This window comes from Python bivittatus, unplaced genomic scaffold (assembly GCF_059951505.1).
Source record: "Python bivittatus isolate LINGU-HERP-01145 unplaced genomic scaffold, Pbiv_v1 ctg000700_np1212, whole genome shotgun sequence".
Lineage (NCBI taxonomy): Eukaryota > Metazoa > Chordata > Lepidosauria > Squamata > Pythonidae > Python > Python bivittatus.
The window spans coordinates 97,197,783-97,221,004 of NW_028277098.1; the positions used below are offsets into that span (position 1 = coordinate 97,197,783).

Consider the following 23,222-nt stretch of genomic DNA (forward strand, 5'->3'; position numbering starts at 1 on the left):
GCTAGGCTAAAAGGTGGTTCATTCGTTCGCGATTCAGGATGCCGTGGGAGTACAGTATTACGCGTTTGGGCTGGTTCGGCGAAGGGCTAACCAGGGACGCCGCCGCTCTGAACCCCCCCGCGGGGGCGCCCATCAATCAACGCCTCGAGAGAGAGACACAGCGGACCCCCCGGCCCGCCCCCTCCCCACTCCCGTTCCGAGCATTCCATTATGGAACGGAGAGGGTTTCCCAACGTTCGGAAGGAACGCCGTCCAACCAATGAGCGAGCAGCACCGACCCGGCTGCGGTCAGAGTCGGGGGCCGGGCCCCGCGCCGCCGCCGCGTTTTTCACCCACGTGCCTTTCACTTTGATCTCCTCCTCCTCGCCGTCGTCCTCCTCCTCCGCCTCCGCCTCCTGCGTACATTTCTCGTTTCTTTCGGTTTCCTTTCTTCCCGGCGCTCGAGGGCGGTCCCTCAGTAGCGATGGCGGCGTGGATGAGGCCGGGGAGGGAGAAAGATCAAGCCAGCGAAGGGGAGGAAGAGGAGGAGGAGGAGGAAGGAGAAGAAGCAGGAGGTGGTCTTTGGGAGTACGATTCCACTTGGGAGGAGGAGGAGAAGGAGGAGGAGGAGAAGGAGGAAGGGCGGCGGGAGAAGAAGGAACGAGAACCGGCTTCTCAAGCCGCTCACCTAGAGGAAGCCCGAGAAATGCACAGCTGGTGGTCGCCCAGCTCCAAGTGGGCCTCCGCTAGCCAGGTGAGAGGTTTGGGGGAACAAAGGGCGCCCGCACCGCGTCGCGAGGCAGAGGGTCACGGGGGGATCCTGGGAGCTGAACGGAAGGTCCGCTTTCCTCCAGAGGTCTCGGACGCCCGTTTCCCACCGACCCCTGGCACCTGACCTGTCAGCGGATGGGGGGATCTGATGTCCCGCACATCTGGAGGGGGCCAGGCGAGGGGAAGCTGTAATAAGCAGGACTCGCGTGATCTGACTCCCCCCCCGCGTCCATCCCCCCCCCTTCCCACTCACCCACTCTTTTCTGCCCTATTTCTCCGTAACCCTTAATGAAGAAGACTGTGGGAAGGGAGATAATACTGTCCTCTCAAAAAGTTGTGAAGATGCCAAGAATATCAGGAGAAATAAATGCACTGAAAAAAGACTTTCCAAATTGGGACGCACCCTCGATTTGGGACTGGGATGGTTAGCCGCAAAAGCAGACCGCCGCTAGAGGGCAGCAAAGAGAATGAATGGTATGTGCTGCCCTCTAGTGGGCATTTGGAGTTGTGCAGCCTGGATTCCGTAGCCCAGTGTTGTCCAAACTTGGCCGCTTTAAGATGAAAGCCTTCGACAGTACACTGGGAATTAAACTTCTCAGTGCTGTTCTAATGCATTTTTGTAGCCTATGGACCTCTTACTTTCTATCCGGAAGTGCTACTTGGTTGGATGTGAGATACTTTGCTTCCACCCTTTTTGAAAGTCAGTATTTTATTTGTGTTTCATTTCAATGCTGCCCAAATGCTTCTGCACACCTCCTAGGAGAGAGAGAAAGAAAAACAAAGAGATGGATTAAATCCAAAGTCTAAAGGCCTACATACCGACATAACCTGGTGCTCAAGCAACTGGGGACACAGCTTGGAAAATTAAACTCTTTTTCCTACCGACAGAGAGGTGACTTACTAGAGAAGACATGTTCCAGCAAAGAAATTCAGGGTTCGATTCTTTTTCTGCCATTCCCAGCTGGCTAGTAACCTTCAGGCTAGTCACTCTTGGGGGTTGTTTTCCTGACAGCCAACTAGTATCATGAAAAAGGGAGGAAACATTGAAGTTCCCAGAACTTTTCCCAGTAAGACAGAAATGGGTCCTTGAAAGTTCTACTTTTCTCTCTTGCCTACAAGCCTCCCCTGTTGAGTTTTTTGTAGCCACGATCCCCCAAAATGAATATAGCACTCTCACCATTTTTAAGTGTGGTTCAACACTGTAGTGATAGTGCTAAAAGAAGGTGGCAGGATCATTTAAAAAAAAAATAAAGAACCCACCTCCCAGGGAGGTTTTTATTTTTTGCTTTCTATCAATGACAGTGTCATCCATTTTCATACCTGTTCTAAGATTCAGGAAGAAAATTCATGATCTGTCACTCCAGTTTAGGGAAAATGGAAAGTAAAACTTGCAAGAAAAATCTTGCTGGGCCACCAAGGAGAAATAGAAGTGCTTAGATTTAGTGTTGCTGTATGAGTGAGAAAAAGAAGCTAAAACCCAGGCTCGGTGCACATTTCATGAGTCAGAAGCTGTAATCTGAACCAGCTGGGGCTATTTCATTTTCCCACAATAGGGGGATAAAAATAAATGAAATAAAAGTCAGTGAATCCTGGGGAAAAGGTTTGAAATGCTACTGTGTAAGATCTAAGCTGAGAAAACCACAGGATCTTCTGCGTTTTTTGCCTCCCTAGGATGCTGTTTCTGTGCTTCTTTTAAAGAATGTGTTCTTTTTTCAGGAGTGGCGAAGGCCAAGCCTTTCCGCAGGAGGAGTTAAAAAATGGAAGGTAGGAAAAGTTTCTTTGGGGATGGGAGAGGTATGGCTTTCATTGGAATATAACTTCTTTGCAGGCTTGACCAACAAATGACCTCTTTTAAAGCTCATGATTGATAATGAACTTAATGAACTATTTGATGAATATTCAGTCTAATGACACATCTGCAAGGCTTTTGAGTGCACAGCGTATGGAAATGCAACAGTGGGGTGGGGTGGGGTGGACTAAAACAATGATGTGCCGAAAACCAGGAGAAAGTCGAAGTATGACTGATGAATAAAAGTACCAGGAGTCGGGACGTGACCTTCTATTATCAGAACTGCCCCAAAACAGCTAGAGTCCTCCCTGAATCGTTTTCTAAACTTGAAACAATATTCCGTGGCAAGATTGATGAAAACCAGCTGGCCAGAGTCTAATGCTTTCGGGAGACAATGTGTATGCCATTAGACTGAATATTCATCATATAGTTCATTAAGTCCATTATCCATCAAGAGGTCATTAGTTGGTCATACCTGCAAAGAGGTTACAATCCAATCAAACATGGATTCTTTCTGGGTAAGTTTGCCCTTGGTTTCTGAATATCCGAAGTAGCCTTCCAACAACCAAGCATGTAAGTGTGTACAGTATATAGAGAGAGTTCAAGAGCTTTTCTTCTATAATTTGTTATTTCATTTCTAGCTCTTTGCCTGCTACTTCTTGCTATCTTTTCCGCATTAAAATGTCTATCTGGAATCAAGATGACCTTTGGTAACAGTCGATTACTAATTTAGATAACCTTTCTGCTGGTATTTGTTGGGAAATCATGCTGATCGGTGATGGAACCAATTAGTCGTGCTGGAACTGAAAAATGTATTAAAGGGACAACTGTATGCAAACTTTCATTCAATACATCTATGCAATTGTTGCATGGTATATTGTTGCCTTCTGCAGTGATTGTCCCCCCACCCCACCCCCGCCACCAAGGGATAAAGATTCTGAGAAAGGAGGAAATCCATATCCCCCGCTTTCTCCTCCCAAGGCTGGCCTTTAGAAGTTTGCTTAAGGATTATGAGAATAAGGTATGCATATCCTTGGAAGCATTCTAAAAACATTGTGCACACTGAAAAGAATAATACTCCATTTCTCTAGGATGATTACATGTGAATGGCACTAAGGAAAAAAACCCACTTTTCTCTCTTTTGAGGGGCTTGTAACCATTGTCTTCCACAGCAAATGGTGATAAGCTCAAAATGATGGTATGTGCATGCTGACATCATAAGCAAATGTCACTCTTACACCCTAGTGTCCTGGCATCTGATGCAAATACATGAGTTGCATTATTTTTAGTTTATTTTAACTTACATACAGGTAGTTCTCACTTAACAACCGTTCGTTTAACAACAGTTCAAAGTTATGACGGTCTCGGAAAAAGTGCTTTACAACCTGTACTCACATTTATGACTATCGCAAATCACAGCACCATCCCAGCCGTCATGTGATCACGATTTGCGATCTTTTTTACGATGGTCGTTAAGCAAGTCACGGTTGTTAAGTGAATCATGTCATTAAGCAAATTCTGGCAAAAGTCTATTGGAGAAGCTGGATTCATATAACAACTACATGATTCACTTAAGGACCTCAGTAATTCACTTAACGACTGTCATAAAAATGGTCATAAAATCGGGTCTGGTCATGTAGTGACTTGCTTAACGACCAATTTTCTGGTACTACTTGTCGTTAAATGAGGACTGCCTGTATTTTTTCCATTTATATATGCCTAAGCTATTATGGATGAGCCATTTTGTGTATTGGTGAAGGCACCAGGCTAGAAACCAGAAGACTCTAAATTCTAGTCCTGTCTTAGGCACAAAGCCCACTGGGTGACCTAGGGCCAGTCCCTCTCTCTCAGCCCCAGGAAGGAGGCAGTGGCAAACCACTTCCAAAATCTTGCCAAGAAAACCACAGGGACTGGTCCAGGCAGTCAAAAACTGACTCAAGGGTGCCCCCTCCCCAAAAATCTATTATGGACTCACAGCAGTTTATAGTAACAATCAACAATAAAAATGTCTGCAGTATATAATCAGTAGTTAAAATCATAAAAAAGACTAAGCGATCATTGATCAAATAATATAACTATCATCTTGACTTTCCTGACAAGCCCACCCCTCATGGACATCACTGACAAGGCCATTCATAGATATAATGGGCTCTACCTGCCAATAGCTCAACTACCATATTGCATCGGTGGCCTCACATGTGTCTTTATGTGCACTCTTCCTGATGATGCCCATTCTTCTATCAACCCCAGAAAACCCCTTCTACCAACCCCTTCAGCCTGCAAACTTGTTATAATTCTTGAGAGTAAAGTAAGAATTGGAAAATCGCTGTATATGATTCGGGCAGAACTCTTATTTTAATGGTTCCATATCCTAAAAAAAAAAAATTAAGTGCAGTTTTATGGACTGATACAATCTACAGAACATAAGAACGCAAGATCATGAAGTTGCTATGCGCGCAATGTTCAGTATCTTCTTTTCCAGGCTAGTCTAGAAATTGGGCATTGCTCGGATGTGTTGGGATCGAGCTGCCCCATCACATAGCCCCACCAATCTCACTGATCTTCTGTGCTGCCATGAGTGTGCAAAAGTGGGTGTGTGTTCATGCACACCTGATGGGGAGACTCAAGAGTCTGGTTTACCACTGAAGTGAAGTCTAAGCCAGGCTGGCTAGCATTTGGGATGGTTAGCTGCCCAGGAATTCCAAAGGGTGCCACCCGATTGGTAGGTTAACCTTAGGGGTTAAGTCCCATTCTACACAGAAGTTATGTATTCACAGATTAAATGTTCCTCGGTCCCAATGATTCTGGGCATCTTACAAAAATATAATCAGGTAACTCACCCCCAAAAAAGAAAATGATAAAAGAGGTCAGTCTCTTAAATGATCTGAGATACAAGGTAGATTTTGAGCGTCCTCCTAAATTGGAATTAAGAGAAGCTGTGTCAACTCAGCATCTGTTGTGGGAATAAAATTTGAAGAGAAATAGTATTTTTGCCATAATCAACTTCTAGAGGAAAGGTGAGATTGCAGAATATCACCAATCAAAGGAAAATTAAAAAGATCATACTTTCTTTCGCAGTTCTTTGGAGGAGGGCTTATTTAAGATAAAAAATAAAGCTCTTTTATTATTATTTTTTTAATTAGAGCATAAGTAGGCGTAACTGGGACGCAGCCAGAGATCTGCAGAAATACAGGCGGCATTACCCGGTAAGATTTCCTGGGCATTATGGCTGCATTGATTGAGTTTCTGCCTAGAGGGGTGTAATAGACATTTGGATTCCAAATGCCTGTTAATTTTCGTTGTTGTTTTTAACTGTTTTTCCCTTTGCTTGTTGATTATACACTGCCCTGAGTTGCAGTTATTCACGTTGGGTGGCCATATATATTAAAAAAAAAAAAATTGTGTATGCTTTTTCCCCAAGCACAACTTGAGCGTCATAAGATACTTCATTGGGACCAGTGAAGCTATTCAGGGTGCATAAGAAGGAATAAGAGCTTGAGAATGGGACAGAAAAGATTTATGGGTGCAAGCAGTCCTTCAGATCTCCTGATACTGGGTTTAATTGTTCATGGATCAGTAATACACCTATTTGCTTATCATCTCCCTTCTGTTGATACCTTCCTCTCTTTATCTTCCAGGGTTTGGAAGAAACTGAGCTCAATGAGGAAGATATGTGGAATCTGAGCTTTTACAAAAATGAGATTAATTTTTTGCCCCGGGGTAAGGCAAAACTTTTGAAACTGCTTGGCTTTCTAAGGGAAATGGTGAGGATCATAATTAATTTTCCCTGCTGGCCCTTGACATGGCAATACATAGCATTTAGTTCATGGCCAGCCGGCCTGACTTCCTTCCTTCTTTCCTTCCTTCCTGGGGTTCATTGAGGTGAACCAGAACCATGGCTAGGCAGTATCTTTATTAGGAGCAACCAAAATGGGCAACAGAATTAATTTCTCCAGAACTTTTCATCAGGCAAACTATTAAAAGAAAAAGGAGATGGGACAGATGTAATAAAGTCTAAAACCCAACTGATACAACCAAAAGGTCTATAGATCAAACTCAGGATGTAGATTTGCCCCCAACTGCCACTCCAAAGAAAACGTTTGCTGTAGATGCACCCCATATATCAGCTATTAAGTTGCATACCTTTTCTGGCTTCCCATTAAATGGCTGATGTATTTTGCCTACCAGTCATTTTTCAGGTTGGTAGAAAGCAACATTTCCCACTCATATTGGTTGCTACCTAGTGTAAGGACATCTGCACCCATAAGCCAACTGAAGAGCCCCCACTAAGAACGGCTGCTAGATAAGAGACACTTCAATCTGGGAGAGACACAGATCAAATGGAGCATAGGCAAGAATGCATACAGATATCTATGATATGCTTACTCTGGGCACATGAACAATAGAGAAATCAGAAGGTTATCTAGTCAAAAGCTGGAGTCCTGTTCAGCTGTTGTTCATCTAAACGCACAAGTAAGGTATGAGTAAATGAACCCTAGCTTTTCCTCTAACATTCTCAACTACTTTGTATATAGAGAAGGAGGATAAAGAGGATCTACAAGAAGTTCCACTCATGAAAACAAGAAGAACATATTGCATGAACAGGCATCTTGATAAAACAGGACCTCCCTCTTGTGTGGAGGATTCTGCTTAAGAAGCCAGATGTTATGAGCTGAACAAATTAAGTAAATTATGTTGGGTTTGGTTATTGGAACATTGGTACCCTGTTAGATAGGTGTGGTGGGAGGACAAATCGAAGCCCTTGAAGGTGTGTTGGTGCTACCTGGCAGCTGCCTAAAATCAAAATGATTTCCTCCCAGAATGGTTTCCCTAGAGATTTTTTTAGTAAGATTTATCGTGATGAATGGGATGGGGTTCCAAGAATTCCAGCAACTGAACTATTTCCCATTTAGATCCAGTATTGTACATTGAAGCATAGACTGATTTTCTTTCTAACAGCCTTCCTATGATCTGGTAAGGAGGCAGATCTTTTCATTGATAAAGTGTTTACAGCTGGCAGTTGACACAAGCAAGTCCATTAAATCTGTATCAGTCTGGAAACCCAACTGTTACAGTCTGCCTCTTGTTCCTTGAAACTGGAGAATTGGTTAACTGGGCAGGGGCATCCATGGGGTCAAAAAAAATCAAGATGGCAGACATTACCAAAGCTGTGTCTCTTTCACAGAGATGAAAAAGGGACAGGACTTTGGTCATAATCACCATCATGACCTTTTTGACCCACCTGTACTTTTGCAGTGTTTTCAAGGTCTCCCAAAGGTGGGTTAGAAGCATCTATTTTTATTTATGGTTTGTGGGATTATTTTTAAATAATCTTTTTAGCAAAGAGTTGAACTTAACAGACATGACATGATTTCAGAAGGCTCACAAACCAAGTCTAGACTTGAGCCCCCAAAATTACTTGTTCATGTATAGAATTTCTATGACCACCTATCCTATACACAATAATCCTAGGCACCTCACAACAACAGCCAATTAAAAACAAAGATAAAAACAATAATGTCCCACCTTACATCACTCTTCCCACCATGGTGCCACAAGATCCTGTCCACTCCATATTTGTTGGGTTCACACCCATCCTAGCCCAGTGCTTGGGGGAAGAACCAGGTTTTCATGGCCTTCCAGAAGGGTAAAAGGGTGGGAGTCCAATGGATCCCCTATTCCACAGGGCTGGGGCAGCTTTGGAGAAAGTACACCTCTTAAGTCCCACCAGATGACAGCATATAAGAGGAGGGACCTGGAGTCCACCCACCCTATCCAACCTGGGGGGACGGGCAGATGCCCTCAGGGAGAGGACGTCCTGCAACTAACTTGGCCCAGAGATAGAATTAAGAGTATAATTTTCTCTCCCTCTTTCATAGCTGCAGACAAATGCATATAGTTTTCTTTCTGTAACTAGAAAACAATGATTAGGAATAATTTCACCTGATGGTGTTCACTCTGGGGTGTTTGTAGTTCAAGTGAGCTTTGCAAACTGTTTGTTTGTTTTTTAATCTTTCTTGGCCTCCTAAAATCAGTATGAGAATCAGCAATGGAGAATAGTCATAGTAAGCCACAGATTCCCAGGCTAAATTTGCCCTAACTAGGAGGAAGAATTGTACTTCCAAGGACAGATGACGTCTGGCAGTGTAATGGAAGGCATATACGAGGAGGATACTGGAATGGAAGATCAAGGCTATCAGGAAGGAGGGAGTGCATTCCAGGAGAGGGTACAAGGCAAGCGCTTTCTCAGCCCGCAACAAGACCGTGAGAACAAGAAGAAGCTGGGGCTAGCCCCTCCCTAGGGTCTCATGGGGTATATCTACTAGTTACTTTAGCATAGGTTTAGTCTGGCGAGATTCTGTCTACAGGGTGTAAGCAAATAAAGAGACTGGACTGGACTGGACTGTCTTATCGTTGTTCTTGGGCTGAGCCTGACAGGCAGGGCTTGTATGGTAAAGTCCATACTAAGAACTGGGTAAAACCAAGGTCTCATTCCAGTTTGGCTTATAATTCTGAACTTCACTTCCAAGATGTAGAAGGTGGTACTTTTATATTTGTAAAGGTATTTAGAGAGGACCTTGGAGAAGGTATGAAAGTGCCATTAAGGAGGGACTTGGACCACAGATTACTCAGTCCAGAAATAGAACCAAGTGTGAGAAAGAAACTCAAAATCCCACCTTGATTTTGTTTGGTGTCAGATGGGACAAGAGAAAAACTCGGATAGGCTTTCAGGATTCTGTTATTCTACCCTACATTAAAGTAGGATTCTTGAAATCCCTGTAGAGTCTACTTTTTGACTTGGCCTGCTTTGAATGGCTGGTAAAATCAGAGTTGTCTTTCCGTGGGAGTTGATGCCCTCATGACTTACTCCCATTTTCTTGCCCCCTGAAGAATATTCTATTTTGTAGCCTATCTTAACATTTCTACTCATTCTTCCTCCACAATCATTCATGCATATGTCATTTTCCTTTCCTGCTTCTCCAAGGTCTCTACATTGAAGATCTCCTTGAGACGTGGCAAGATAAGTATGAAGTTTTGGAAGAAAACCATTCATATATTCAATGGTAAAATTATCTGCTCCTGTGTCATTGTTTCATGTAAAAAATATTGTGGGGCCCAGAAACATTCTTAGAAATAAAAATGCTAGAAACAGGCACTTTGCTGTATGACATGTCAGTTTCCCAATTATTTATTTTTTAGAAGAAATGTGTTTCTCAGGCATGGAGCTTGGTGGGTGGCAAGCATTCCTCCAGAGCAGTGTTGCTCAACCTTAGTAACTTTAAGATGTGTGGACTTCAACTCCCAGAATTCCCCACCAAGCAGAGCTGGCTGGGGAATTCTGGGAGTTGAAGTCCACACATCTTAAAGTTACTAAGGTTGAGAAACACTGCTTCAAAGAAATGTTCCCCCCTCCTATTTTGCAGTCTCCAGACACCTCCAGATCACAGAGGAAAACTTTGGCAGAGAAATGGTTGTAATCAGTTGAAATCTATTTTTTTTCTTTTTTACTAGGAATAGTAAAAAATAAATCTACATTTCCACCCTTCTTCCCCCACCACCAAAAAGTAAGATACAGCTGCAAGTATTTGGCCTTACCCACCTAGTAACTTCACCATGCCACTAGATTCATCCCTGTAGCCCCCAAAGACTGAAAAAAGTTAACGAACTCTAGTCCCTGATTATAAAATAAATTAGCTCTGATGAAAAAACTATACGCTTCCTATTGTGGAATAAATCTGACTAAAATAAGGTTTATGTACAACGTAGCAACTTTGCAGCTCTGATTCCAGTGGTAGGCTGAGCCAAATGTGTGTGAAGTGTCTGACTGCTTCTTCTAGGGATGCGCAAAGTTCCTCGATCGACAAATTTTGCACATCCCAGACCCTTCTAAATAGCTGCTGCCCGCTCCAGACTCGAGGGATCAGTCAAGCTAAGTCTTTAATGCTGCTGTTCTGTTGCAGTGCATTTTGTAAAGCACATGTTTCTGGCATTTTTTTGTGTTGTGTTGTTTTCTTACTGGCAGATGTTTGTTCTTTCTAGGCTGTTTCCTTTGCGTGAACAAGGGATGAATTTTCATGCAAAACGGCTCACGCGCCAAGAAATTGAGGTAGGAAAATCTTTCCTCTTTTTTATAATACCCCATCTCTTTTCTTCCGTGAAAGTGGAGTTTCGATACTTCATCTGATTGGGAACAAATCCTCTTTGGGGGATGAAGTACTTAATTTTCACAGTTTTTAGCCCAGCGGTGAGCACCACATTTTGGAATTCATTGATATATTTCACCAGTTTGTAAGAGGTATGAGAATGAGTGACTAGGGGGTTGTAATAGGATTGAGGCAGAGAATTTAGGAAGAACTTTTTTTCTGCCAAATGTTTCCTTCCTTCTCGCCATTTTCTTGACCCACCCTTTCCCAGGAAGGAACAATGAAGCTCACTCCAATTAATGTTCTGTGTTGCAGTACTTTATAATAAGGCTTTAATGCAAACATTCATTGGCGATTACTCCATTAAAAATTACATCCACTAAATTAAGCAGTAGAAATAATGCCAAACAGCCAAACTGAGGTGAAATAGTAAGATAGAACTGTGGTGAATAGTTTGACATGGTTCCTTCTTATATGCCTAAATACATTGGGGGTTGGGGTTGCCTCTTCTTTGACATCTCAGGCCTTCAAGAAATCTGAGGAAGTTATGAAGAGGTTCGTCCGGGCTTATAAACTCATGCTGAGTTTTTATGGAGTCAACCTAATCAATAAGGAAACAGGAGAACTGAGAAGAGCTGAAAACTGGAGTGACCGATTCATGAACCTCAACCAGTGAGTTTCTTCACAAATTAACTCTTGGGCCACCTTCACCTGCGTGTTTGTTCAGTGAGCTTCATGCTCATACCTGGCACCCTTGTTAGAGGCCAGGGTTGCTATATATGAATCGAACCCGATAACAACTAGGAGGGAGTGTTGTCAGAATAGAAAAAGTATTTGTGCTTTTGGACTTTGGTATTAGAGAAGATGCTTGAGAATAGCATGGATAGCCAGGAAAACAGACAAATGGACCGTAGAACAAATCAGTTCAGGGTTCTCATCAACGTACAAATGGCTAGGCTCACAGACATGTTTTAGACATGTTATGTGAAGATCCTGCTCCCTTGAGAAGTCCATAATGCTGGAAAAAAGTGGAAGGAAGAAGAAGAGAACAATCAGCAGCAAGGTGGGTGGATTTGATTGTAATAGCAGTGAATGCACATTGAGAGACCTAAAAGCTCAGGTTGAGGACAGATCATCTTGGAAAGCATTTATCTATGTGGTTGCTAAGAGTCGGCACCGCCTTGATGGTGCTTAATCAATAATGGAGCATTGGGGCAAGCAGACGCTTATACAGGGTTTAATAGAAGAGGCAAAGACAGAATAGTCAGGCTACATAATGGTAAATAGAAAAGAGAATCCAGGTTTAGTAAGTTGTAGGATATACCCACTAGCATCTGAAGGCCATTGCTACAGCTAAAAATTTTGCAACCTCCCTAGATAATTAAACTGATCTACAATCACTGATTGGTAGGAGAGCATACTGACAAGTGGGTCAATAAACTTGAGACACCAAGTATGATATAGAGGTGCCCAAGACTCACTTCTCATGTCTGAGCCCATGCAGAGAAGATCCCAGTAGTGAATATTATTCCTTACATTCTTCTTGGTGTCATTCAGGACAGGGTGCCAGTTCACGTCAGTGTGTTTGTCTATATCAGTGTTTCTCAACCTTGGCAGTTTGAAGATGTGCAGACTTCAACTTCCAGAATTCCCCAGCCAGCATGCTGGTTGGGAAGTTCTGGGAGTTGAAGTCCACAAATTTTCAAGTTGCCAAGGGTGAGAAACACTGGTCTATATAATCGTGATGGTTATTATAACAATAACTAGGAATAATCAGAAAGCACTCACAGGTTCACAATAATAGATGTGAAATTTTCAGTCCATCTTTTTGGACATCTAAGTCCCAGACACTCCATTTGAGCTCTGCATGGCATGTTTGCATCACTTGGTAGCTTGGAAGGTTAATTGTTAGGTGCTATTATGGTCAAATCATTAATTTACAATTTGTGAGCTGGTTCTGACTTCTGACCACCTTTACATCAGTCCAACATGGGGGGCTTTGTGCAATTCTTGCTTTAAAAGTGTCAGCCTTGTGAGATAGTTCAGACAGGAAGCATGCTCAGATGAACTAATTCTACTTTATTGTAAGGTTACATTAACAGAATCTTGCAAGTCTGAAAGTACATTTCTCCCCTATTGCCTTTACAGCCCAAGAAACTAGGAAGGTCCCCTTCTGAGATGTTTGCCATGCCCCATTCCTTTTGTGGGCTAGGCTGCCTCTTATCTGGCCAGTCACCTGGCTATGGCTCTTCCCCCTGTCTCCCAAGGTTATTCCCACATACCATTACAAAGAGAGGCAGTGTTGTCAAGTAATAATAGCAAGCTGAAAATCTGGGATTATTTTCAGACTGCCTTTCTAGCAAATTCAAGGAAGAACTTGGGCAGCTTCCAGGTTGGGTGGGGAGATGGAGTTGAATGAGAACACTAAATCAAAACTATAAAATGTTTAACAAACTCAAATGTTGGTCACACTTTATGGAGTAATTAGGCATAGGGATCTATGTGTAAGCTTCTTGTTTGCAATATGGCATTGTAACCAGTGTTCTGTGAAAATGAACGGTAGACATTGATTACCTATGCTTTTGCACAGAGCATATTCTCATTTAATATATGCATAAACTCCTTTGGATGTGATGAACAATCCTTTGCTTGGGGGGTGGGAACTCCTCTTCGTGGAATCTTCAAACTGTAGCTCTGTGGTGTGAAAATGTCTTGCTCAAAGCACCCCATGTTGAGTTTGGAACTTCTGGTCTGGTCAGAATAGCATCAGAGCACACTTCTGTAAGATTGAAATAGTTGTTTTAAGCTCAAAATGGGTTATAATTTTGGAACTTTTGAACTCAAAACATTTCAAACTGGAAACATTTTGCCCACCCTACAACCTTTTAATGCAGATTTTAAATTCCATTTTCCGTATCTCAACTGTGCTTAGTTGTCCTCTTTTTTCCCCACATCTTGTCACCCCCATTTTTTTTTCAGGTACAGCCATAACAATTTACGGATCACTCGCATCCTGAAATGCTTGGGAGAAATGGGATATGAACACTATCAAGTACAGCTGGTGAAGTTCTTCCTGATAGAGACTCTGGTCCACCAGGAGCTGCCTCGGGTAATGAGAAGTGCCTTAGATTACTTCATGTTCACTATCCGAAACAAACCAAAACGACGGGAGTTAGTCTATTTTGCCTGGCAACACTTCAAACCAAAGCGTGAATTTGTTTGGGGCCCTCACAAGAAACTCCGGAGGTTTAAGCCTCAGTCCGTCAAGTTTCTGAGTAACCCAGAAGAGCAAGCACACATTAAGAAAGAAGATGAAGAGGTTGTGGAGAAGGACAATATTGAGTCATCCCAAAAAATCTTCCAGAGACTTATGGAAAAGCCTGGCCTGGAGGGAGCTAGAGAAACTCTAGAAAAGGAGAAAGATGGGCTGTCTGTGGAGAACTCTGTTGCTGAGCATGATTTAGATACAACAATAAATCGTAACCACACTGAGCAGCCTGGATCCAACAATAATGCCAAGTTGAACCTTTCAGCCAGCAACTCTGTGCAGGACACAGGAAGCAGGAGGAGAGTTACCTCTGTACAAAGTAGTGATCTGTTACAGGATGGGGAGGTTTTAGAACCCCAGATAAAGCCTGTAGGTGACTGTAAGACTTCCAGAAAGGCAAACCAGCCTCATTTTGCATTGGTGACAGTAGGTGAGACAGAGAAGGAAGACAGTGAAGAAGGCACAGTATCTTCAGATTGCCCATTGGAAGGAAAGGATCATGCAGATGAGTGTGTGGGTGAAGCAGAGGGAGAAAACCTCAAGGAATCCAAGAAGAGGAAGTTGGAGATGAGCAAATTAAGTGGAGAAAGCTCTGGAGTATCAAAAAGCCCCAGTGATATTGAGAGGATCTCCCATAATCTTGGTGAGGTAGTCATTACAAAGGAGGAAGTTAGCACCTTGGCCCCCAAAGGAGGGAATGCAGACTCCAGAGTTGGGAAGGAGGCCGGATCCCTTGATGCGGTGATAAAAAGACGGAAAGTAGACATGGCACCCAAAGGTGGTTCTTCAAAAGTGGATGATGAGGTGATCCTATCTAAGAGCCAAGGAATAAGTTCCATTACTCATGATGTTAAGAAGACAGATCCTGTCTGCCAAGAAGAAACCAAAACAGCAGTCAATGCTTCTGTAGACACTCTGACAGGACCCAGGGCTGGAGGTGTGGATATATTGGCTGATTCCAAAAAGAATGACCTCCCTGTGGATGGCTGTCTGCTGGAGAACGTTAAAGAGCAAGAAGCTCCCACTCTAACAGAAAGTGAGGCACCTTGGTTGTCTGAAACCTTCATAGCTCACAAAAGGGGAGTAAGGAACAATGCAGGATGGAAAGAGCAGGACACTGAAGAAACATTTGATGGTTCTACAGGAAGGAATAACATCCCCAAAATAAAGGAGCATGAAAACACCATGGGTGGACCAGAAAAAGAGTAGTTCTGTCCCAGGTAGGATGAAATAGTCCCAGGTGTCCTAAAGGTCAGAATGGGGTGTATATTTTCAGAAGCAGTTCAGAATAACCCCTGTGCTTTGTTTGTTTGCAGGGTTTGGTTTCCCCAGATTTTTATAAGCACTGGACATAGTCAAGACCTACAGGCAAAGGCTTTCAGAAAAAAGGTTGCCACGCTTAGGTGATGACTTGCACATCTGATATTCCCACTTCTAGAAGGCTTTTATCTTCTAATTGATTGCCAGAGGGCTCTGTTCCTTTTTTAAGAGAAAGCACTGAACCATTAAATACAATTTATGCTACCTTTCAGATGTGTTTTTCCGAGTGTTTACTAGATGAGCCAGAAGAATGTATTTACTAAATTAAGTCTGTCTTTGTTAAATAAAGGACTTAACTTTTGAATGTGACGTTTCTGGTTTCTTGTCAAGGGAGAAGAAGAAATGAATTAAACGGTCTTCCATAGTTTTGGGTGTCACCACTGTGGAACAGGGACCAGAACAGCGAGGAGCAAAAATTACATGCCTGCGCCTAACTATTCCCAGTTGCACCTGGTGACTGGGGGCACAGGCTCTGAAAATAGAAGCAAGAAGCTTTATTGACTGCAGTTGAACTTAACCTGCTTCTTAGGTTTGGCTCCCAATATATTGATGACCTCCTCTCAATCTTTATTGGAGTTCCTCTGAGAGATTGTGGGGAGGCAGGGAAAGAAATGGAGGAAGCATAATCAAGAGATGGAAGTCCAATCCATTGGCATCTTATCTCATAAATAGCAACTTAGCCCAGGTGGAGAGAAATCTGGGAAGAAGCGATTCAAATCACTCAGAGATTTTGTCTTGATTTAAGTCACTGTAAACAAGAACGGGAAATTGTTCTAAAGTTTCCAAGATTCTGTATTTACCACCACCTCTCAAAGACTAGCATTACTAAAATATCCACAGTTTAATTCTTGCTTCCTTGATCTAGCCCAGCTGAGTTAGGCTTGACAGTTACCTTTTGAAGGTTAGGCTTTATCTGTTTAGTTTCTCTTCAGGGACAATCTTGCCTCCTGGTTTAGAGAGTACCAGAGCCAATATTAAGCAAAGAGGGATATGGGCCACCAGCTGGATTAAGAATGGTTCCAGGTTACTCTGAGTTGGATAGAATCTGAAGCCAGCAGATGATTCATTTTACCTATCAATGCCCAGTTAGAGCAGCCGCTTGATGTTGGAAAGCGCAATGCGCTGAGTTCAGCAGCTCTAGCAGGGAAATACTGGAAAAATCCATACCGAATGAGAGGTGGTCGTCACTTTGGTGAGGTTGAATCGACAGAACATGTCTTCCTAAGCGGTGTGTCACGTGTCCACTCAGCACCTCCACCGTTGGGATTAAACTCAAGGCATCGTTTCCTTGTGGGCTGCCTATCCCCTGTGGTGCTCACGTAGAAATAGATGGGATTGCTTTAAATCTTTGTTGAAGATCAATGTCCTGCGCAACGCACACTTCTTTGAAACTACTGGCGAATAATATCGAAGGACTTGCTTTTAAGATCTTATTCTTTACACAGGGTGATATTTTTGTTCCTTTCTTGCTCTTAAAAAACATGCGCTAGATGCACACTGGGACAATTCCTCTAGTTAAGGAGGACTGAGTCAATTGGGAGCAAGTCAAAGGGATACTTATATATCCAACAGATGCCCACAATTGCCTATCCAGAATACATTGTCCCAACAATGTATGGTCATAAGTCAAACTGCTAAGACATACCAGCTGCTGCAACAGCGTACATAAACACATGAAGCTAATAATGTTTATGATTAACCTGGGATGTACAAAGGAAAAATGAACTTCTCTTTTTAGAAGAACAGGACGCATCGACCCAAGCACCAGGAAGTTTTACTTCCCACCTAGGTTGCTGTCAGCACCTTAGGAGAAACCCATAAGCCTAGGCATTTTCTAAAAGTGCAAGTTAGCATAAAAGATTTCCAGAAAATAATATGAAGTGAGAAAATTACATTTAGCTAGAGAAAATGTAAGGTAATATGCCACGGGATAGAAACGAGGAGCCAAATTTCATCAAAGCCTGAGTGGAGTAGAGAAGGCAGTTGGAAGAAATGACATTACATTTGGCACCACAGTGCAGCCTGAATGGGCTCATGCTCGGAGCCTTTCCCCCAAGGACATAAAGGCATTGATCACAAGGCCTGTGAACATTAACTGGTAGTCCTGCGGGTTGCCAACCACAATGTCAAATCGGTTATAAAAAACAGACCCTGTGCCAAAACAAGGTTACAATTTTATATGGAACCAAGACATTCCTGCAGGCTGCTTATCTATCTATCTATCTATCTATCTATCTATCTATCTATCTATCTATCTATCTATCTATCTATCTCTATCTACCTCCCTCCCTCCCTCCCTCCCTCCCTCCCTCTCTCTTTATCTACCCACCCACCCACCCATCCATCTACCTCCCTCCCTCCCTCCCTCTTTATTTACCCACCCATCCACCACCTACCATTTATATGGCCACCCAACTCAGGCCGAAGTATGCACCCAAGAATGGGGGGGGTGATACTTCCAATTTGCCAGTCAAGCTCACTACCAGGTCATGGCCAGGTCAGGATGCTGAGCCCTTGTAGAGGTACAATGAGAGAGTGGCTTCCCTTTCCAGGTGGGGATGGGGTCTTGCTGTGATTTAGATGGAATCAGGAGGTGTGGATTGCCTGCTGTTCCTTTCCCCTGCCTCTGGGCTCCATGGAAGGGCATCTCCTTGGAACTGAGAGCAGAATGATGCTTTTGTGTTCATCAGCATCCTTGAAGTGACCCCACATCCATCAATGATGGGTAAGCACCCACCTGACTTTTGTTAGCTGCTTCTGTTTTCTAAACAACAGCAGCATGCTTTTTTATCCTTTGGGGCAGTGTCTTTCAAGCTTGGCAACTTTTAGATGGGTGGACTTCAACTCCCAGAATTCCCCAGCCAGCATGGGAGTTGAAGTCCACCCATCTGAAAGTTGCCAGGTTTGAAAAACACTGCTTTAGAGTTTTGTCCCTCCCTTTAACTACTGATTTCTTTTAAAAAATCTGCTTCCCCAACTGAAATTGACTCCGGTGTCTGTCTAAGCAGCTGGGCGGGGTGCGAGCATAGTAACCCCCAACCATCAGTGTTCATTTAAGAAAGTGCCTCCTAGGTACTAATGCCAATGAAATAAGTCCATTGATTTGTTTTTTAAACATGCACAAAAGGATAGAGGAAAAAATATTTTTGTCATATGGTGGTTACTACAGTGCCTCGTCCAGAATTCACACAGCCAAGATCATAGCTTTCTCTAGTTCCTTATGGTGAGAATGAGAAAGGGCTTGCAAGATGCTTTCCTGAATAAGCTGGTTGTAAGCTTCACACAAAATCCTTGGCCATCTTATCATCTGGTTTGGTTTTGGATTATATGGACCCAGCCATCTTCATCTTTCTCATGTGATTCAGCCTCAGATTATGTGCAAAGTTGATTTCTCTGAAGTGCATCCCAAGCTTGATGTAGATTCCTCTAGGACAGTGTTTCTCAACCTAAACACTGGTCTAGGGTCAGGGGTGTCAGCAAGGGAGGAGTCAAAAAAGTCAAGAAGGTAGCTGCATTTGAAACCCCACCCCTTTTTTACATGTGCTGTGCATGCAACACATGCTGAAAAGGGGCAGGGTTTTGATCGCCCAGTGGCAGCTGTCTCCATGACTTTTTTGACCACCTTCTGGGATGTCTCTAGTATCTTGCATGCAAGCTGAATGAGAAATATGTTGTCAATTGGCATTCTTCATGATGTGATCATTTCCCAAGAGCTATTCTTGTTTTAAGCATTTGTTAGGGTGAAATATGGAATGTCTAGCTGCATCAGTGGTCCTATTCTCAGTTTCATCCTGGGCAAAAGGATTATACCAGTAATAAGAGAAGAATTATGGTGTGACAGGAGGCCCCTGTCATTGATCTAAGTTACAGAAGGATGAAAAGGATGAATGGACTCATTTTACATTTTTAAGTGTTCAACTGTTGTGATAATCACAGCAGCCACTGAATAAATGGCTTCTTGAAACAAATCACCCTTATTAAAGGAAGATCAATTATCAGCCATTATCTGGCATGCTTTATGGACTTCTTCACCATGAATTATATGATATTTACTGTCACTTAACCAGTATTATAGACAGCATTACTGAATCAAGTTTAGAGATTATTTAGTGAATAATCTAGATCCTTAATTGGAATTCAACTTCAACACAGGAGGGATGTGAAGAAAGCCATGTAGGACTGAATGGCTCTGGGAATCTGGACCATCTGTTTCCAGGGACCTTCCAACCTTAGTTCTGGACAGGATAGCAGTTCCTTAGATAGAACAAGGGTGCAATTTGTTGGTCCTCCTGAATTCACAGCTCCTGTTGGAAGAGCAGGTGGCAGCTGTGAGCAAGAGGATCTTTGCTCCCATTCATAATCACTTCACAGTTGGATTACTGCAATGCATTTTACATGGGGCTGCCTTTGAAGATCCCTTGGGAACTACTTGTGGTCCAGAGTATATTAGTTATAGGCACATCTCAGTACACCCATTAACACTGCTACTTCACAAGTTGCACTGGGTTACCAGTAGACTTCTGAGTGCAATCCAAGGTGCTAGTGATCATCTACAAAGCTCTTCATGGTGCAAGATCTGGGCATTTACAGGACTGCCTTTCTCCAATTGTTTCCACCCACCTAATATCTAGCAGGGTCCATCACCAAACAATGCCACCTTATGGGACCCAGGACATGTCCCCTCTTTGTTGCTGTGCCTACAATGAGGTTGACGCAGCTCCACCCCTGCTACCTTCAGGAAGGCCTTCAGCAGTCATTCATCAAAGGTGGAGCAACTGATTGACCCTGATACCTCTATGAAACAGGAAAAAAGCCACAACTCCTAGATGCTGAAATGCATCAGAACTTCCATGTTGTCCAATCCCTGGTCATTGGTCTTTGCTAAATCTGTTGAGTATCATACCTCATTTGCCAGAAGGTCGTCATCATTGGTGCCCCAAGAGACATATCTACTATCTCTTGCTACCAATTTGGACAATTTATTTCTCATCCCACAAACTTCCAGACTAGAAGCTCACATTCTCATGGACACTCCTGGCCGCCATTCCTGTTCTGATGGGCTGCTGTGCTCAAGACGTTCTCCAGAGAGTAGCTTAATATTTGTCCAAAAAAGCTAAAGGAAGATCAGGACATTTTGCAAGGGGAAATAGGTTCTCTTGGGCAAATAGGCCATAAATCATCTAAACCAAGCCCTTTTTTTATGCACAATGGGCCCCTTTTCCTGCCGCTCTCTAGCTGAAGCACACAGCAGGGTCTAAGAAATCTTGAGCCGCAAAGGGAAGCTTCACCTCTGACTTTGCGGTTGGACCAACCTTTCTGCTCCTCCTTCTTTCTCCCCCACCTTTCTGAAGAACCTGGTCTCTTTCTCTCACTGAGCATAGCTCCTGGCTGATCTCTCTCTCCCCCCTTGTAGCTCTGAAAATCGAGAAGGAAGGTGGGTTTGCTCTGAAGTAAAGATTGATTTGATCAGCAGGGAACGAGTTAATTAAAACTGGAAGGAAGAAGAAAACTTCTCTTGTGCCTTAGAACTGGAAGGAATTAAACAGAGACAACTATGACTGGTTTATTACTCCTTGGAACGCTTTTCCTCTCTCAACTTTTAGCCATTGCTTCTGCTCAGGTAAGGGTCTCTCTGCCTTTTGAAAGATCAGAGGTTCAGTCCGACGGCATTGTGGGCTAAATAGTTTGTCTTACTTCTGGATCCAACATCCACCTTTAAAATTAATTATTTAGTGATGATGATGTATTGCTCTATTTGTGCGTGTCTATAGTTGCATAAAGCTACCACATTTGCACAACTAATGAGCACTGTGAACATCTGATGATTTGCACTAGATCCATCTTCTGGGGCCAACTTCCACAAAAATAAGAAAATAAATATTGCCCTGAATGTTTGTCTCTAGCTACTTAAAGCCACATTTTGTGTGGAGATGGCTGGGAACAAAACTTACTGACAGTGTTGGGACTTTCTTCTAGACCACCAAAGGCTTCACTTGTATGCAATTAATCTTTATTTATCATCCACACATATACCGTAACCTTTCCATAGAAGAACATATAAATGGGGGTAGTTTTTCTAAGCAAATGTAATGTGAATTTAAAGTGAAAACTGTATTATCTTTACCGGGCTTCCAAATGGCTTGCATCAGGATCAGATGATGGAAAATTTAAATCATAGGCCCCGTCACCAAGCAGGAGCATTGTACTTAAAATGTGTTCAACTCCCTTTTTCCTTCTTTATTGCAAAATAGGGAGGAATGTAAAAAAAAAAAAAATGGGGGGAGGAAGTCAGTTTGAAAAAAAAAACAGTTTGCTTCAGGTGGAAGCATTAAGTTTCACAAGGAACAAAATCTCCTCTGTTCTGCCTTTTTAGCTGTGTTAGTAATTTAGTTTAGTCCCCTACTTGGATTATGTTTAAGGGAAATATACAGTATGTCGAGGCATTTATCCCATAAAAAAGTCTGTTTTGAAAGAGAGCCTAAAACGGGTTAATATGGCTGAATAATGAAGAAAATACCCCTTTCTTAATAAAATTAGCAAATCAAAGGGATGGGTGCACGTGGGTATTTTCTGCAGCCAAATTCAGGAATCTAGTATTGCCCCTCCTCAAACCTGAGCAAATCTTACTCTACAATGAAACCTTTGTAGCTTCAAGCCTGTTTGAAAGTTTCTTTCTGGGACCGTGTGTTTTTTTCCACATAAAGAAACATTTATAGCATCTTTTCTCCCCCTGCAATACCTAAAGCTGAAAATCAAACACTGGTGGCATTTAGAAAATGGTCCCATCAGAGTGAACTATGAAATTCATGGGAAATGAAGGATATGCCTCCCCCCCCCCAACCCTGGTTATAAAGTGAAAAGTTACTCACTACTCTAACTTTAAGGCTTGCATAGCATGCTTAACCTGGTTCTTGAATTAACCTGTTTTCTGAGTTCTCACAATAGACCAAGTCATAAATTAACCAAATGGCCACATACTAAACCCTCCCCAAGTCAAAGCTAACGAAGTATAACAAACTGAGTGAATGCAATCCTCATGGCTTTAGTAGACCTACTTAAGTGCAAACACATATCTAAATGGTGCTTTCTCTACTCCACTTCCCCCCAAATATAGTTCAGTTTGTGTGGTCTGGAAAACTGAGCCTGGTTTCCCTACTGGGAAAAAGTTTTAAATTCAAGTGTGGTAAGCTTTTTCTGTATTGCTTCTAATTTTCCTCTGCAGAGTAAGGTGACCCCAACCTCTTAGTTGGAAGTGGGGGGAAAGTGAGCTTCAAAACCTGTTGGAGTTTGTGGTCACACAGGCAAGGAGAACATCTATCTGATAGGTGGAAATTATGTGTTGCATTGAGGGAACAAGAGGAACAGAGTGTGAAGCTTGTGTTGGAAAGATCTGGGTGCAAATTCCCACTGAGCTCTGAAGCTAAAAGGGATCTTTCACCTTAGCCTATTATTCACTGAAGCTGGTTCGCATAACATAGATCCGTGCATGCAATACTGAGGTGGAGATAAGATAAATTTTAGTAGGTTAGGATGCCATGAAGTTGGGTTTTCTTCATCCCTGAAATAAGCTGAAGGCAGTGGCTCTGAATCCTCCCCACTGAGTGCCTTTCAGATATGTTCAGCTACATCTCCGGACAGGTGGGGAGGTGACAGCCACTGTAACCCAGAAAACACCCAACTGAAGCATGCTGTACTAAATGAAAGTAGGGGACCGAGCATTTGAAGCACGAGATCTATTTCCAAAATGAGATGACCCCAAGGAAGAAAAGCTAACTTGCAGGAGGAGGGAGATTGGGTTGCAATAGACTCCAATTCCTAAGGAAACTTAGGATCTGAACATTTGGGGTTGTCATGCACTAGCCTCAACAATCCATGACTTGTCTCTGAAATGCCTAATTTACTTCCATAACTTTCTTGCAATGTGAGACCTCATTTTTCTTCACGCCAGAGG

The 23,222-nt window shown here is 42.8% G+C and overlaps 1 protein-coding gene across 4 annotated transcripts; it reads left to right on the forward strand.

The window, feature by feature from the left end:
* The first annotated feature begins 304 nt into the window (after positions 1-304).
* OGFR (opioid growth factor receptor) lies at positions 305-15,575 on the forward strand. 4 transcript variants are annotated; one of them, XM_025175629.2, is made up of 11 exons: positions 306-733; positions 2,467-2,514; positions 5,683-5,745; positions 6,178-6,259; positions 7,725-7,816; positions 8,644-8,773; positions 9,525-9,603; positions 10,580-10,646; positions 11,207-11,355; positions 13,663-15,171; positions 15,268-15,575. In XM_025175629.2, the coding sequence occupies exons 1-10, from the start codon at positions 464-466 to the stop codon at positions 15,158-15,160; spliced, it is 2,478 nt and encodes an 825-aa protein (XP_025031397.2). In that variant the 5' UTR covers positions 306-463; the 3' UTR covers positions 15,161-15,171; positions 15,268-15,575. The 4 variants fall into 4 exon arrangements, with proteins under 4 accessions (XP_025031396.2, XP_025031397.2, XP_015746128.2 ...); XM_025175628.2 differs by having other exon boundaries at positions 305-733; positions 13,663-15,575; XM_015890642.3 differs by lacking the exons at positions 7,725-7,816; positions 8,644-8,773 and having other exon boundaries at positions 311-733; positions 13,663-15,575.
* Positions 15,576-23,222: the final 7,647 nt, after the last annotated feature.

Bases quoted from the DNA above. Each gene is read 5' to 3' on its own strand.
- OGFR (XM_025175628.2), top strand. From the start codon at position 464: ATGGCGGCGTGGATGAGGCCGGGGAGGGAGAAAGATCAAGCCAGCGAA. The intron at 5,746-6,177 runs GTAAGATTTCCT...TTTATCTTCCAG, and splicing joins AATACAGGCGGCATTACCCG to GGTTTGGAAGAAACTGAGCT. The intron at 7,817-8,643 runs GTGGGTTAGAAG...TGCCCTAACTAG, and splicing joins GTTTTCAAGGTCTCCCAAAG to GAGGAAGAATTGTACTTCCA.